The 17,776-nt window shown below is 38.8% G+C and overlaps 1 protein-coding gene across 1 annotated transcript; it reads right to left on the reverse strand.

The window, feature by feature from the left end:
- Positions 1–361: 361 nt before the first annotated feature.
- AARD (alanine and arginine rich domain containing protein) lies at positions 362–3,791 on the reverse strand. Its single transcript, XM_032858378.1, has 2 exons — positions 3,477–3,791; positions 362–894 (listed from the first exon to the last, which is right to left on the reverse strand). Exons 1-2 carry the CDS (start codon positions 3,789–3,791, stop codon positions 751–753), a joined length of 459 nt encoding a protein of 152 aa, XP_032714269.1. The 3' UTR covers positions 362–750.
- Positions 3,792–17,776: the final 13,985 nt, after the last annotated feature.

A 17,776-nucleotide genomic window follows, 5' to 3' on the forward strand; every position in this document is an offset into this window, starting at 1 on the left:
TTTTATGCAGCTCAACCCCAAGGACAAGGAAGATGAGCTCTTTCCATGACTTTTGTGCACTCTGGGGCAGTTTCCACCTCCTCCACTGGAGCTGGCACTTTCTCACATGTTGGCCACCAGCAGCTTCCAAGCCCCTCATCGCAAGGCTTCTACCAATCTCAAGGTTTCTACCAACAGGGAATACTCATCCACTCCCTTATTTCTACTTCAGAAATTTGTAGAACAAGCTGATCATTCTGTCTTGATCTGCGAGACTCTATCTAAGGGAGGCAGGGCATCCCTATTGGAAGACTCTTCCCTAAGGGTATGGTTAGAGTATAGGTAGAAGTAATTCCCAAATAAAAACTGGGCGGGGGGGGGCGGGAGGGGGAGACACTGAAAGCTAACTGGACAGACAAACCAAGAATAATCAATTAAAAACATGCACAGATTCTAAAAGTTCAGGTAATGCCAGCAAATTGGAAGTAGCACAAGATAGAAAGCTAAAAACCAGTCTTAGGCCTTCTTCATTGCATTTTTTTCACTTGAATTTCCCAGCCAAAACTATGACTATATAACTTTAAAACTTGATAATACACCATTTTCTCTCTCCCTTCTCTTAAATGCTTTCTGTCACTTCCCAACAGCATCTAAGTTTTTGGCCTACAAACTGCCCCTAAAATCTTAGAGCATCCATAATGTTTCTATCAGAATTGTTTTTGGAGTTGTCTGTGTTGTTTTTAGGGTTCAGATCTTCAAGTGTGCACTTCCTTATTCCAGATTCCCAATGTTACGTTCAGAGCTTTGAGATTCGGATGCAATTTCCAGTTCATATTCCTTTTTCAATCGTTGCATTTTCTTGTTTAAATCCAGTAAAGTTTTGGCCAGCTGGTGGTTTTGGAAACGCATTTCCAGCTAAAAGTTAGAAAAAGAATAAGGATTTTTATTAGCCTGAGATAACAGATCAAATGAAACAGCTCTCTGCACAGGAAAAATAAATTCTTTGTGGGAAAGGAAAATAAGATATCAAAAAAGATGTATTTGTCATCTGATTCTCCATTTCTGACTGTTTGGCCTGGCCATAAAACTGACTTTCTATGAGACAAGGTAAAATCCAGATATACAAATCGCTTTTGAAATAGCCTTGAAATGAAAACAAAAATAGCTGACGCACAAAGCTGTCCACACGAGAAATTCCTGTGCATGGAAGGCTGTTTTCAAGCAATGGCATGTGATCTGCAATGCAATCATTTATCTTTCTGAGCTTTCTGAGCTACAGGAGAACTAACTGCCCAGGGCCACCTGAGCTTTCAAGATCTGGGCCCATTTACTTGATTCCTTGTCATTTCAAGTTTTTAGGATTTTAGATGGTCTCCCTGTCGAGCAAAAACACTTAATGACACCTTAGAGGCACATGTACAGTTATATGTACTTATATAATCTTAACAATTTCACTCTAGAGTGAAATCTGTTATACAGCAAGGCTGATTTATACCCTCCTTCAGTGGGGGTTTATGAAGGTCTTCATGTATTAAAAATAAATTCAAGTATTAAAAAATAAATCTCTAGGGCAGTTTACCTAAAAGACTGTCCAACAAAGCTTAATGCAACATCATCTTTGTTATGCAGTTGAGAATAATTAAATATTTGCAAATTTCTGTAACTAGGTCTTATTTAATACATGAGGACCCTGTTCTCTGCCTAAAACCCTTCATCACCTCATCAACAGAAACCACACCAGGATGAACCAGGGTGTTCTGTGAGTGAAAAAGCAAATACTGGTTTACAGTAAAAAAAGCAAACACCCAGTTTACAAAGTAAAGTCATTGGATAAAATTTTCTTTCCGTTTTCCTCTGCCACATTTGTCTTCATTCTTCAGCACCTGGAACCACCTTTCTGAGAGTAAGAATTTGCAAAGAATAAAGCAAATGAACATAGAGCAAATGAAGAGTAACAACACAACCACCAGTACAGAAAGGCCCTCCTGGCCCAGGCCTCCAGGGAACTTCAGTCCTCCAAAGGTTCTCTATGTCCTGCCCTGCTTTTCTAGCTTCCTTTCCTGGCACTGTCTCCACACCACTCTTACTGCCAGCTGGTCAATTGTTCTTTATGCACGTTTTACATACAATTGTTTATCCACATTTTACATATAATTTTAAGTAAATGGAACTCCTGAAATTCACTCACCAACCCTAGAAATGATTGCATCCTATTAAGACCAATCCTAACAACAAATAACAGCATAAATGACACAAATAGCAACGTCTCTAAATTAACTGAATCTGGGGCGCCTGGGTGGCTCAGTGGGTTAAAGCCTCTGCCTTCGGCTCAGGTCATGATCCTGGGGTTCTGGGATCGAGCCCCACATCGGGCTCTCTGCTCAGCAGGGAGACTGCTTCCTCCTCTCTCTCTGCCTGCCTCTCTGCCTACTTTGCAATCTCTATCTGTCAAATAAATAAATAAAATCTTAAAAAAAAATTCTTTAAAAAAAATAAAAAATAAAAAATAAATTAATTAACTGAATCTGTTCATCATTGTCCCTTACACGACGACGACCCTAACACACGATACATGGACATACATGTGTGGTTGTGTGCGGATCCCTACCGAAGTCTGGTTACAGCCTTTTATCAGAAACTGCTTCTTCTAGCAGTCATGGTGTTAAGGCAAAGAAAGCCTCCACACTCTTCTGCCTCTTCCTCATGACCAGTCATACACCATGGTGAAAATGTTGACTAAGATGTTGACCATGGCCTATAGCCCAGGAACAGAGCATCAGTGTATGTGTGAACTTCCCTGACTCCTTTCTGGAAAAAAACTTTTGATTTTTTTTTTTTTTTTGTACAGTCTTTAGGTAATTTTAATTATCCTCATAATAAAAGCCATTGAATAGTATCTATGCTGTAGGTTCTTTATATAATACTATCTCATGCAATCCTTACAGCAATCCTATGAGGTTATTATCTCTATTTTATAGATGAGTAAACTGAATCCCAAAGTTACTCATTACCATTCCTAAAGTCACAGGGCCAGTAGGAATTAGAAGAGCATGTGTGTCTTAACAAGGGAATTTGAACCTTTATCTGTTGGGAATTTTGTTCTCCACCTGCTCCCCACCCCCACCGGCAACTTTCTTTATGGTAGAAAAATACAGAACATATTGGGGAGGGGATGGTTACGGGGGTCTTGGCTGTGTCACTAGTAGACTCCGCCCAGGGCAGGTGTCAGCACCCCGGGTCCTGTGAGACCCTCCCCTCCCAGATGGCGCTGGGAAGTAGGCGCGTCAGCACCGTGTCGGGACACGAGCCGGCGAGCGGCCCCGGAGACCGACGGCCGGTGCTTTGCTCACTCTCACTGCGCGCTCTCATCTCTTCCTCCGCGGGAAAAGCTCCCCGCGGCCTCGAAAGTCCTCGAATGGCCCACGCGGCACTGGAGCCCCAGGACTGGAGGAAGGCGACGCTGTGCCCGAGGGCCCGCCGCCGGCGCGCGCGCTCACCAGCTCGGCGCGCAGCCCGGCCAGGGCGGTCCCGACGTGCGCGGTGCCCGGCGGGTCTCGCGGCGCCTCGGCCTCCGGCCCCGCCTCCGCCCTAGGGCGCCCGGAGCTCCCGCGCGGCACCGTCCGCTGCCAGGCGCGCGTCTGCCGCCGCCTGAGGTCTTCCAGCCGCGGGCGGGCGGCGTGGGCCTCCTCCTGGCGGTTCATGCTCTTGCTGCCCCCGGGGGAGCCGCGCGCGGGACGGGGGGCGGGGGGCCACAGCCCGTCACTGCCTGGGTCTCCGGGGGGTCCGCGGCGGTGGGAGTCCTCGGGGCCCATCTCGGAGACGCCGGCTCCCATTCCAGGCACGTACGCTGACCGTTGCCTTCCAAGTGCGAGAGTTAGAACGGCTGAGGGAGGGCGGGGTCGGGGGGAGCCCGGCCAAGTGGGACGCGGCTGGGGCCCAGCCTCTCGGAAGGCGCTCCACTCCGCCCAGCCTCATCTCTGGCCTTCTTCCCATCCTTAGCAACAACCGAGGGAGGCGGCCCCATGACTCCGAGAAGAGATTTGCCCTGGATCACTTTTCTTGCTCCCTGGACTGTCTTCCTAAGAGGAAGACTTGTGTCTATCCAGGTAGGTGGAAGTTGAGGTACACTTGGAAAGTTTGAGACCAAAGGTAGAATATTTTGTCTCAAAGGCTGCCCCGGTTGCCTTGATTATTTAATACTCCGTTCCTTTAAGATATTTTTTTCTGGCTTTCTTCTGGGTTAGGCTCTGTGCCCGGCGTTGGGGATTTAGAGTCTAATTAGGCTCCTTACCTCTCTACAGGTGTTGCTCACAGTCAAGTAGGGGAAGCTTGTCTCTCTAAGCTAGAAAGAATAGTCTTTCCCCGTGCCCAGCAGTGCAGAAAGCATTCTGATAATTCAGAAACTCTGTGCTGCTTTTTATATTTGACTCCTTTCTGCCACTTTCGCGTTTATGAAGGGGTTAAAAGTGAAAAATAAAAAATTCTCTTTTTTGTCTTATAAAAGCGTGTTGTCTTATAATTCCCAATTCGGTGTAATCATCTGCCACTATTATATATCCTCTTTCAGTAAGTATAATCAGCTGCAGCTTCTTGATCTAACGGAGAATTTCTAAAAAGGAATAAACAAAACTTTTGTGTTTTCATGAATACAATCCCCTACCCCCCTTCAAAAGGTGGCATAGATGTACGCACAATACTCATATCTTAGTTACTCGTTTGTTTAATAAAGAACTACAAGTCCCCTGCAACATTCTAGGTCCATGATAGGCATTGACGGCAATAAGGACTAATTTTTATCAGTGCCTACTATGTGCCAGGTACTTCTCTTTCTTTCCTTTTTAAAAAGATTTATTTATTAGAAGAGAGAGCAAGAGTGGGGGAGGGGCATAGGGAGAAAAAGAGAAGTAGACTCCCCACTGAACACAGAGCCTGTTGTGGGGCTCATCCTACAACCCTGAGATGACCTGAGCTGAAGTCAGGAGTCAGTCACTTAACTCATTGAGCCACCCAGGCACCCTGGCACTTTTCTTGTACTAACCTGTTTGATCTTCACAACATTCCTGTGAGGTAAGTACTATTTATTTCTGCATTTTACAGATGAGGCCAATTTAGGCAGAGGTTAAGCCATATGGCAAAGATCACAACACTGGTTAAGTGATCTAGTAAAGATTTGCACCTACGAAGTCTGGTTTGTGCAATAAACCACAGGAATACACCTAGGTATACACTACCTCCTCAAGAATCGAAAGTAGTTGCTCAATTTACATGTTGTGTGAGTGTTCAAACTCCCTATGCTCATAAAATTCAGCTCTACTAAAATGGCATAAAACTTGACTAGATAAGAAGGAATTCAGATTACGGCCTCTGCAGCTAACTTGCCAAATTCAGCACCTTAAAACAGTTTACAACCTGAGCACAATCAAATGAGTATCATTATATATTGTTTCGTAAAGATTCTCTAGAAACACTTGAACATTGGTTCTACTGGTGAAAATTATAAAAATCCATAAAATCTACAAGGAGCCAACAGAGTATATAAATCTGGGGGATTTGTTTGTTTGTTTGTTTGTTTTGGTGATAGGGACTTCAAAATAAGCACTAGTCAATGTGCAGTATAAATGTTTAAAATGAGTCTTCTGCCATGATTTTTCACTTCTGCTTCTAGATCATTTATTTCAACAAGAACTTCAGTTAAGTTTGAGTTAATTCAACAGTGAATGGGACCTATTCAGTGTCAAGCATTATACCATGTGAGGACAATAAAAAAGGTGAATAAGACACAGTTTTTGCCCTCCAGAAGCTTAGAGCCTGCAGAAGTAAATTCTTTCATTCATTCAGCAATATTTCTTTAATGTCTTCTTATATACCAAGTATGCTCAGGCTACAAAGGTAAACCAGAAAGACAAAATGGTGTTTTAAAATAGACTGGTGTTACCAAAAATTAATAATTTTCTTCCGTAGATTGATTTTTTTCAGCTATGGTGCATCTTGAATTTTACATTTTTTTAATAGAAGTAAATTGAAGCATTGGTAAATTAAAGTGACTCTGACATGTAGAGATATTTGAGTTAGGAAGTATAGTTATCCATTGCTTTATAACAAAGTTTCCCAAAATTTCTTGGCTTAAAACAACAATAAATGTTTATTATCTCTCACATTTTCTGTGAGCAAGAATTTGAGAACAGCTAAGATTATGACCTAGAACTTTCATAACATGGTAGTCAAATGTCACCAAAACTATGGTCCTCTGAAGCTGGATGTGATTGGAGCTGGAGGATCTACCTAGAAGGTGTATCACTCACATGGTGGGCATTGGTGTTGGTGGTGGGCAGGAGGCCTCAGTTCCTCTCCTTGGGAACCCTTTACCAGAACAGCTTGAGTGTCCACTTGGTATAATGGCCACCCTCCCTTAGAACAAGACAGAGTAGCAGATCAAGAGAAATCCAGATGAAAGCTCTTTATATGTGTTCTGAACCACATTTTTATGACCTACTCTTAGAAGTCACACAGCTTCACTTCTACCATATTCTGTTTATTAGAATCAAGTCTTAGTCTGGACTACATTCAAATGGAGGGGAGTTAGGGTCCACCTTTTGAAGTATAGAATCTCAAAAACTTTGCAGATATATTTTTAAACTTCCATGGGAATACATATATGCAAACAATGATTCAAACAACTGCTGATTTCCTATTAGAAAAACTGAAAGCCCAGGAGATACTAGGACAATATTTTTTAGATTCGGAAAAGAAAAATTTAGCAGATATTTGTATATCCAGTAAAAATATCTTTCAAAGGCAAAATAAACATGCGTTGATATTGCAGAAATTAAGAAAGTTTGTTATCAGTCTACCGGCATAACTAGAAATATTGAGGGAAACACCATAGGCTGAGGCAAAATGACAAGAGAGGAAAACTTAGATGTTTAGAAAGGAATGAGGGTTATAAGAAATTGTAAATGTCAGATATATATAGATTATGTATATAATCTATCTATATATGATTCTCATTCCTCTTTAAAAAAAAATGACTTTTAAGTAATCTCTATACCAATGTGGGGCTCAAACTCCTGACCCTGATATCAAGAGTCACATGTTCCACCAACTGAGCTGGGCAGTTATGGAGACAGTCCAAGTGTCCATTGATTGATGAATGGATAATTAAGATGTGATCTATATACACAATGGAGTATTACACAGCCATAAAAAAAGGATGAAATCTTGGACACCTGGGTGGCTTGGTCAGTTAAGCATCTGCCTTTGGCTCTGGTCATGATCTCACAGTCCTAGGCTCGAGTCTCTCAATGGGCTCCCTGCTTGGTGGGGAGCCTGCTTCTCCCTCTCCCACTCACCCTGATTGTGCTCGCTTGCTCTCTGTCTCGCTCTCTGTCAAATAAAATCTTAAAAAAAAAATGAAATCTTGCCATTTGCCATGACATGGAGGTAGCTAGAGAGTATTATACTAAATGATATAAATCAGTCACAGAAAGTCAAATACCATATGATTTAACTCATATGTGGAAGTTAAGAAAACAAAACAAATGAGCAAAGGGAAAATGAAAGAGAGAGGGGAAAACCAAGAAACAGACTTAACTGTAGAGAACAAACTGATGGTTATGAGGAGTCTTGGGGATAAATGGAGTTATATGTTTTATGTGAAGTGATATGGTCTTCACCCTAAGTTCACTGTAAAACATTCAAGGCATATATTTTAAAGCCTAGCACAATTACTGAAAAGTAGTGCAAGGAGATAAAGCTAAAAAACCTATAGAATTAGTGTTTATGTAGAAAAATCTGAAAAAAAAAATCAAAAAAACCTCCTAGAACTAAGAAGCAGTTAAATCAAGGCTGCAGAATGCAAGGTGAATATATACAAAAGTTAATCACTTTCCTATATACCAGCAATGAACAAGTGTAATTTGAAATGTAAAGCACACATTGCCACTTACCTTAGTACCAAAAAAATAAAAAAAAAAAAAGAGTATATTTAGGTATAAATCTATAGGTGCAAGATCTATAGGGAAAACTAGAAAACTGCTGAAAAAAATCAAAACTTAGCTAAATAAATGGAGAGATATTCCATGTTCATAGATAGGAATACTCAGTATTATCAAGATAACAGTTCTTCCCAACTTGGGTCTATAGAGTCAGTGCAATCCCAAACAGCAAGTTATTTTGTGGATATAAACAAACTGATTCTAAAGTTTATACAGAAATTCAAAATACCCAGAAAAGCCAACATAATATTAAGGAGAAGAGCATAATTTGAAGACTGACTTTCCCTGTCTGTAAAACTTAAATATAAAGCTACAGCAATCAAGAGGGTGAGGTATTGGCAAAAGAATGGATATATAGGTCAGCATGACAAAATAGCTCAAATATATACCCACATAAATATAGACAACTGGTCTTTGACAGAAGAGCAAAGGCAACACGAGAAAAAGACAGTGTTTTCAATAAATAGTGCGGTAACTGAACATCCATATGCCAAAAGAATGAGTCGAGACAGATTTACACCCTTCACAAAAGTCAACTCAACATGGATCATAAGCCTAAATGTAAAATGCAAAACTATAACACTTTTAGAGGCAAAAGAAAATTTAGATGATTTTGGATATGGTGATGACTTTTTAAGTACAATACCAAAGATGCAATCCATAAAAGAAATAATAACCCAAACTTTATGTTAAAGTTAAAAAACTTCCACTTTATAAAACATACTGTCAAGAAAGTGGAAAGACAAACCACGAACTGGGAATAAATGCTTAGAAAAAAATATACCTGATGAAACACTTACCCAAAATATACAGATTACTCTTAAAACACAACAATAAAATAACCCATTAAGAAGTGGGTGAAAGATCTGGACACCCCACCAAAGAGACACAGAAAATAAGCATATGAAAAGATATTCATCATAAGTCATTTTGGAATTGCAAACTAGAGCAATAATGAAATATCACCACACACCAATGAAAATGGCCAAAATCTAAAACACTGACAAAACCAAATGCTGGCAAGGATGTGGAACAATAGGACTCTCCTATATTGATGCTAGGAATGCAAAATGGCACAAGATAGTTTGGTAGTTTCTTACAAAACTAAGTGCACTCTTACCAAATGATCCAGCAATCATGCTTCTTGGTATTTATATAAAGTAGATAAAAACACATCCACACAGAAAACTGAATACAAATGTTTATAGCAGCGTTCTTCGTAATTGCCAAAATTTGGAAACAACCAAGACATCCTTTAGTAGGTGGGTGGATAAACTATGGCACATCCAAGCAATGGAATATTATTCAGCTGAAAAGATATGAGTTATCAAGCCATGAAAAGACATAAAGGAACCTTAAATGCATACTGCTATCTGAAAGAAGCCAGTCTAAAATGGGTGCATACTGTTATAATTCCAATTATATGACTTCCTGGAAAAGGAAAAATTGTGGAGACAGTGAAAAGATCAGCAGTTGCCAGGAGTTAGCAGGGGATGAACGGGCAGAGCACAGGGTATTTAGGGCAGTGAAACTATTCTGTATGATACTTCAGTGGTGGATGCATGTCATTATACGTTTGTCAAAACTCATAGAATATATAACACCGAGGGTGAACCCTAATGTAAACCATGGACTTAGGATGGTAATGATATCAATATAGGTTCATCGGTTGTAACAAATCTATCACTCTGGTGTAAGATGTTATCAGTGGGGTGTTTATATAGGTGGGGAGAGACAGGGGTACTGGAAACTCCCTGTACTTACAGCTTAATTTTTCAGTGAGCCTAAAACTGCTCTAAAAATGAAGTATATTTTTAAAAAGCCAGTAGGAAACGAAAATGTTCTTCTAAAAACATTAATCCAAAATGAGACAAGAAAGGGGGTACAGAGGATCAAAACACCAAGGGGACAAACATAAAATAACTAGTAGAATGGTAAATCTAAATTAGATCATATCAAAATAACATTAAATGGGGCACCTGGGTGGCTCAGTGGGTTAAGCTTTGGTTCAGGTCATGATCTCGGGGTCTTGGGATTGAGTCCCACATCGTGCTGTCTGCTCAGCAGGGAGACCCTCCCAATTTCCCTCTGCCTGCTGCTCTGCCTACATGTGATATCTCTCTCTCTCTCTCTCTCTCTGTAAAATAAATAAATAAAATCTTTAAAAAAAATTAAACATTAATGTACTAAGTATTCCGACTAAAAAATAGAGATGTTCAAATAGATTAAACAAAACCAAAGGAACCAAATATATTCTTCCTAAAAAAGATCCACATTAGATACAAAGACACAGCTTCTGTGCCTTGTAAAGACAGAGCAACATGAACTAGATTTATCTTCTATTCTGAAACAACCAAGAAACAAAGTATATGATAGAACAGATTTTAAGACACTGGATAGAAGGCCATGAAGGGCAGTGATTTCTGAAGGAATGTTTTTCCCAACATCCTTCTCAGCCTTGCTTACTGATTCCTCTCATCCTTGAATTTTTAATACTTAGAATACCTGTCTTTTTCTATGTCTTTTATTACTATCTATATGGTATACTGACATTTCAAAATTTCTTCTGATCAAATCTCTCTTCTAACTCGGATTTTCAGCTTACTGTATCTCATTTTTTAATCTTGATTTAAGAAAAATCAAGTAGCTGCCAGAAAAAAGAAAAAGAAAAAGAACTGTCCTTTGTAGCATATTTTATTAATGCACTTATACAAAGCGGATCACATAATTCATTGACAGGACATGACATCAGTCCCAAATACAACAAGCTATCAGTCCCTGAGACCAGCTGTCTCACAAACTTTCTGAAACCATGTCATATCTGTAATCATGTGGTCTCTATGTCCCTTTCTCCCTTTTTTTCTTAAGGACAATGTCTGGATCTTCATCACCTTTCCATCGTCTCTAGAAACTAGCACAATGCTGGCATAAAACAAATACTTAGCAAATACTGATAAAACCAGTTGATTGATACAGTGGGGAAGAAGGCAATTAACATTCATAGAGTGTCTCTTCAACATTAGATAGATGTTGACATAGATACAAGTACAGAGTCAGATATATAGACATAGATATAGCATAGACACAGATATGGCATAGATAGACATAGGTATACAACTTATTTAATCATCACAAAAACTCTGCATTCGATTTGTTTTGTTTTCAGATGGGAACCTGAGTTTCAAAGAAGGTAAGAGATTTGCTAAGGTCATATAGTAGGCAGGGATACAGCTGAAGTAGGATTTGACACCAGATCTATATGGCTCCAAGGGTTACATTCTTTCCCTTATAGCACATCAAGCAATATACAGTTGCAGAATTCTTAAAACTCAACTAAAGGGGGTTAAAACTTAAAATTTTGTTGATTCCAGTTACCTAGACCAGATCTTTCCTAGCCCAAGTGCCATTCTGTTTCCACTCTTTCCTTTAACAAGGCTACATTCTCGTAGTCTTTTCAACACCAGAAGGAGATTGAATGCACAGATGCTACTCCTGTTTCGTGTAGAACAGTCGAATAAAAGCCTGAAACTCCTTATGCAAAAGCATAGTCTCTCTAAATCCCCTTATATACCTTGATCAGTTAATATTTACCTTTGTCACAACTCATTCTACCTTTTTTCCTGCCTGTTCATCTTTCCCTAGGAAACCTGACTCCCAATTCTTTTATGTGTTCTTTAGCTATGCCCTGGGAACCTTAGATCTGCTTCCACTTCTTTGCTTCCTCCTCAACCATCCACTGACAATTACTGTTTTGAGCAGTGGGCACTCACTGTTCCCACTGGAACAGAACGTCCCTGAGTGCTCTGTGCAAAAAGAAAGAGATGCTTCTCTGGGCTTCAGAGAGAGGAGATTCTCCTTATAAACCTTAAAGCAAATACTTGTAATTTTTCAGTGAACAGTTTACTGTCTTGAGTCATTAAAAAGTCTGTGGAGGAATGTGGTCATTTTGTCTTCTGGCTATAAATGGCGGGCAAAAATTCCTTATTGGTTGCGGAATGTCCAAACTCTCTAGTCATTGTCTCTCTAGCTCAATTTCCCAGAACTCTGTAGTCAAAATTCTACTTTCAAATCCCAGTTTCACATGTTGCTGGCCATGAGACTTTGTGTCAGCTGTCTGGGTTGATTTCTTCACAAGTAAAATGGGAATAGTCTTCCTCACTTGGTTGCTGAGTAGATTAGCTAAAGCACCCGAGTGCACTGAACCAAGTAGGACCTTCATAAATCTGATTCTTCCATCTCACATAAGGGATGTGATTGGGGTTCTTGACATAGGGATATATTTCTGTACATTGCATCAGTGAATATCGCAATACTACATAATCTAAAAATCCAGGAGAACTGCTGCTAGGATTGCAAGGGAAACGGAATCAGGTCTGAACTACAGCAGTGAAATCAAGCTGGACAAGGCCCATCCAGTGGGTTGGCTGATGATTTTAAATTGTCAGTGGTCATATGGGACCAATTTAATCATCTCAATCATATCACATCTTCTAAGTGTATTTGGTGAGTTGTGTTATTGTTAAAAGATTCTCTTTCTCTTGTGGTAAGAAGATTGTATTTCTCCACTCTACTGACCTCAGGCTTGGCCATGACCTGCTTAAGCCAGTAAACTGTGAGTAGAAAGGACATATGTGGTTTCCCACTGACATCTTTAGATGCCATCACACAATCTGCCTTTTCTTTTCCATCACTGTCCCAAGGCAGGCAATTCCTTCACCCTGGGTCCTGAAATGAAGATATCATCATGCAGAGAGGAAGCTGGCCTGTCATGAGTATATACTTTGAGTAGTAAATATATGTAGTAATTCAACGAGGCTAGTATGTTTGTTTTCTGGAAAGCCCTGATAATCAGATTCTCCTTTTGATTTATTTCCTTTTCTGAAGTGTACAAAAGTAAGCATCCAGGGGACTGAGTTCTGGTAAATAGAAGTTTTACTGGATAATTGCTGAAGAGGTGTACAGAAGCCTATTTGCCCCAAATGAGAAAAATCTACTTGTTAAAAGGTGCAAATAATATCTAGTATCTGTCTAAATACTTTTGCTCCTTTGTTAGATGTTTTTAAATGACTTATGAAAGTCATCTATGAAATATACATAAGAGTAACTGGTTTTTATTGATAGAATATATAAAAGCTCATGTACAGGATACTGTATAGACTGTCAGTTTATAGTCTAAGAAGAATATCACAACTTCATTTCTACCACGAGTAAAAAGGGTATGTTTCTTTTCATATAGCTTTGACTATTTATCTTGTCTTTGTGCTCTGAATCTTGAAGACATTAAGATTCAACTAAACATGACACCAGAAAAGTGTAGAAACTAGAAAACTTACGGGACTTTTCTGTAGGGCCTTTTATGTACTGTGACATTCAAGACTTTTGAGACATAGAATAAATGTCAATAATTTGTCCAAACAACTTTAATAAATATATTTATATTTTAGCATAAGATACACAAATTAACTGTTTTCTTTGGCAATGTCAATTCTAAGAATCGTTTTAAGTACTTAAGAAGCAATATCTGCTGGAAGACATTACTACCTTCTTAAACTTTCTTTTCAGTAAAAATCAAAGTATCCAATCAGCATACATTTGTTGAACTGTACTTAGTGAAATGCACTGCTGGAGACCACCCAAGCAAGAAAGTAAGTTAACAAATGCATTTCTTTTGTGACTGATGACACAATTTAAATTGAAATGGTGGTAATTGCCAGAAACTGTTTTAGTATCTGAAGCAGGCAGCCTTTAAATTGGTCCCTTGAGGGGCACCTGGGTGGCTCAGTGGGTTAAGCCTCTGCCTCAGGGTCCTGGGATCAAGCCCTGCATCAGGCTCTCTGCTCAGCGGGAAGCCTGCTTCCCCCTCTCTCTCTGCCTGTCTCTCTGTCTACTTGTGATCTCTCTCTCTGTCAAATAAATAAATAAAATCTTAAAAAAAAATAATAAAGTGGTCCCTTGGAATGGGATGTCATTTCTAAGATAATATTACGGAAAGACTGAATTTCATCTTGCTCACTCCTTTCTTGCTTGCTTCTTCTGGAGAAAGCCAGCTGTTGTGCTGTGAACTGACCAGTGAGGAGGCCCATGTGGCAAAGAATAGTGGAAGGCCCCTGCTAGCAGCCGCTGAGGAACGGAAGCCCTCAAGTGAACAGCCATATGGAACCAAATCTTGGCACAAGCATGTAAAAGAGCTTGAATGAGAATCGTCCCTCAGTCAAGCCTTCAAATGAAATTGCAGCCCCACCCAACACCTTGATTGCATCCTTAAGAGAGACTACTAGATCACTGAACACAGAAATTTTCAGATAATAAATACTTATTTTAAGTTCATAAGTTTTGTTTTAACTTTTCTAACAGCATATATATTTTTAAAATTTTATTTTATTTTTTCAGTGATCTAAGATTCATTGTTTATGTACCACACTGAGTGCTCCATGCAATCCCTCCCCTCCTTAATACCCACCATCAGGCTCACCCCACCCCCCACTCTCTTCCTCTCCAAAACCCTTAGTTTGTTTATCAGAGTCCACAGTCTCTCATGGTTCATCTCTCCCTCCAATTTCCCCTAACTCACTTTTCCTTTCCTTCTCCTAATGTTCTCCATGTTATTCCTTATGCTCCACAAGTAAGTGAAGCCATATGATAATTGACTTTCTCTGCTTGACTATTTCACTCAGCATAATCTCCTCCAGTCCCATCCATTTTGATACAAAAGGTGGGTATTCATCCTTTCTGATAGAGGTGTAATATTCCATTGTCTATATGGACCATATCTTCTTTATCCATTTGTCTGTTGAAGGACATCTTAGCTCCTTTCCACAGTTTGGCTATTGTGGACATTGCTGCTATGAACACTGGGCTGCATATGGCCCTTCTTTTCACTATATCTAGTGCAATTGTGGGGTTGTGGAGTAGCTCTATTTTTAAAAATGTTCATCATCATTAGCCATCAGGGAAATTCAAATCAAAACCACATTGAAATACCACCTTACACCAATTAGAATGGCCAAAATTAACAAGACAGGAAACAAATGTTGGAGAGGATGTGGAGAAAGGGGAACCCTCTTACACTGTTGGTGGGAATGCAAGTTGGTGCAGCCACTTTGGAAAACAGTGTGGAGATTCCTTAAGATATTTAAACTTTTTTTTTTATTAAAAAAAACTTTATCAAGATGTGATTGACATGCCAAAAGCTGAACATATTTAATGTATACACCTCGATGAGTTTGGACTTAAGGATACACCCATGAGACTTTCACCACAGTCTATGCCATAAACATATACATGACCTCTCAAAATTTACTCATTTCCTCTTTTTTTATTATCATCATCATCATCATCTTTATTATTTATGATAAAAACACTTAACATAAGATCTACTCTCTTAGCAAAATTTTAAGTGAATCATGCAAGATTGTTAACTATAAACTCTATGCTATAGATCTTAAAGACTTACTCATCTTATATAACTGAAACTTTGTATACTTTAATACCTCCTCATTGTCCCCTCCTCCAGCCCCAGAAAACCACCATTCTAATCTCAGATTTTATGAATTTGACTATTTTAGATTTCTCATGTAAGTGATATTAGGTAGAATATGTTCTTCTGTTTCTGGTTTATTTCACTTAACATGATGTCCTCTATGTTCATCTGTCTTGTCACAAAGGCAGAATTTTCTTCTCATGGCTGAATAATATTCCAGTGACTAGGAGTGAGTGTGTGTGTGTGTGTGTGTGTGTGTGTGTGTGTACTACATTTTCTTTATCTGTTAATGGACATAAAGGTTGCTATTAGGAAAAATGCTGCTGTGAACATGGAATGCATATACCACTTTGAGATCCTGTTTTAAATGCCTTTGCATATATTCCCAAAAGTGTGATTGCTGGATCCCATGGTAGTTCTATTTAAAATTTTTTGAGGAATATCCATACTGTTTTTCCATAATGGCTTTAACAGTTTACATGGCCACCAGTAGTACAGTGGTTCCCTTTTCTCAACATTCTTGCCAACACTTGTTATCTTTGTTTAGTTTTGTTTAGATAATAGCCATCCTAACAGGTGTGAGGTGATATCTTATTGTGGTTTTAGTTTTCATTTCCCTGATGATTAGTGATGTTGAGCACCTTTTCATATTTTTGGTCATTTGAATGTTGTTTTTAAAGAAATGTCTATTCAGTTCCTTTGTTTATTTTTAATTAGGCTTTTGGATTTTTGCTACTGATTTGTAAATTCCTTATATTTTTTCAATATTAATTCTTTATGAGATGTATAGTTTGCAAATATTTTCTCTGATTCCATAGGTTTTTACATACTGTCTTTACACACTGTTGATTGTTTTCTTTGCTGTGTAGAAGCTTTTCATTTTGATGTAATCCCACTTGTCTGTTTTTGGTTTTCTTGCCAGTGTTTCTGGTGTAATATACAAGAAATCATTACCAAGCCCAATGTCAAGAAGGTTTTCCCCTATGTTTTCTTCTATAAGTTTTGTGGTTTCAAGTCTAACACTTAAGTCTTTAATCTATTTTGAATTAATTCTTGTGTATGGTATAAGGGTCCAATTTTATCCTTTCACATGTGATTATCCAGTTTTCCCAAAACCATTTATTGAAGAAATTATTCTTTCTCCATTATGTATTCTTCACACCCTTGTTGAAGACAAGTTGATAATTATATACATGTTTATTTCTATCTAGGCTTTCTATCTGTTTCATATATATAAATATATATCTGTTTTTATGCCAGTGCCATACTGGCATACAATTTTGATTATTGTAACTTTAAAATACGTTTCAATATCAGGAAATATGATGCCTCCAGTTTTGTTGTTCTTGCTCAAAATTGCTTTGACTATTTTGGGTTTTCTGTGATTTCGTATGAATGTTAGAATTTTTTTTCTTCTAAAAATTACTATTGGGATTTTGGGGGTTTGTGTTTTTTTAACTTTTTATTTAAATTTCAATTAGCTAACATAGTGTAATATTAGTTTCAGGTGTACAGTATAGTAATTCAACATTTCCATACAACACCTTGTGCTCATCCCAGCAAGTGCACTCCTTAATCCCCATCACCTGTTTAACCTATCCCCCCTCCCCAATCCCCTTCCATTCTGGCGACCATCAGTTTGTTCTCTATAGTTAAGAGTCTGTTTCTTGGTTTGTCTTTTTCTTTCTTCTCCTTTTTTTTTTTGTTGTTTTTTTTTTTTTTTTTTTTTTTTTTTTTAAGATTTTATTTGTTTGACAGAGAGAGATCACAAGTAGGCAGAGAGGCAGGCAGAGAGAGAGAGAGGGAAGCAGGCTCCCCGCTGAGCAGAGAGCCTGACACGGGGCTCCATCCGATCCCAGGACCCTGAGATCATGACCCGAGCCGAAGGCAGAGGCTTTAACCCACCGAGCCACCCAGGCGCCCCTGGTTGTTGTTTCTTAAATTCATCAGTTTGTTCTCTATAGTTGAGGGTCTTGGTTTGCCTCCTCCTTTTTTCTCCCTTTGTTCATTCATTTTATTTCTTAAATTCTATGAGTGAAATCATACAGTATTTGTCTTTCTCTGACTGACTTACTTCACCCAGCATAATACACTCTAGCTCCATCCATGTTATTGCAAATAGCAAGATTTCATTCTTTTATAGCTGAATAATATTCCATTATATATATATATACCACATCTTCTTTATCCATTTATCAATTGATGGACATTTGGGGTCTCTCCACAATTTGACTATTGTAAATAATATACACATCAGGGTGCATGTATCCCTTTAAATTAACATTTTTGTATTCTTTCAGTAAATACCTTGTAGTGCAATTGC

The sequence above is a fragment of the Lontra canadensis genome, unplaced genomic scaffold (genome assembly GCF_010015895.1).
Source record: "Lontra canadensis isolate GAN:19392208 unplaced genomic scaffold, GSC_riverotter_1.0 scaffold15, whole genome shotgun sequence".
Taxonomy (NCBI): Eukaryota; Metazoa; Chordata; class Mammalia; order Carnivora; family Mustelidae; genus Lontra; species Lontra canadensis.

Excerpts from the sequence above, each read along its gene's own strand:
- AARD (XM_032858378.1), bottom strand. The coding sequence starts at position 3,791 with ATGGGCCCCGAGGACTCCCACCGCCGCGGACCCCCCGGAGACCCAGGC. Across the intron at positions 895-3,476 it reads CCGGGCTGCGCGCCGAGCTG|CTGGAAATGCGTTTCCAAAA; the intron begins GTGAGCGCGCGC and ends TCTAACTTTTAG.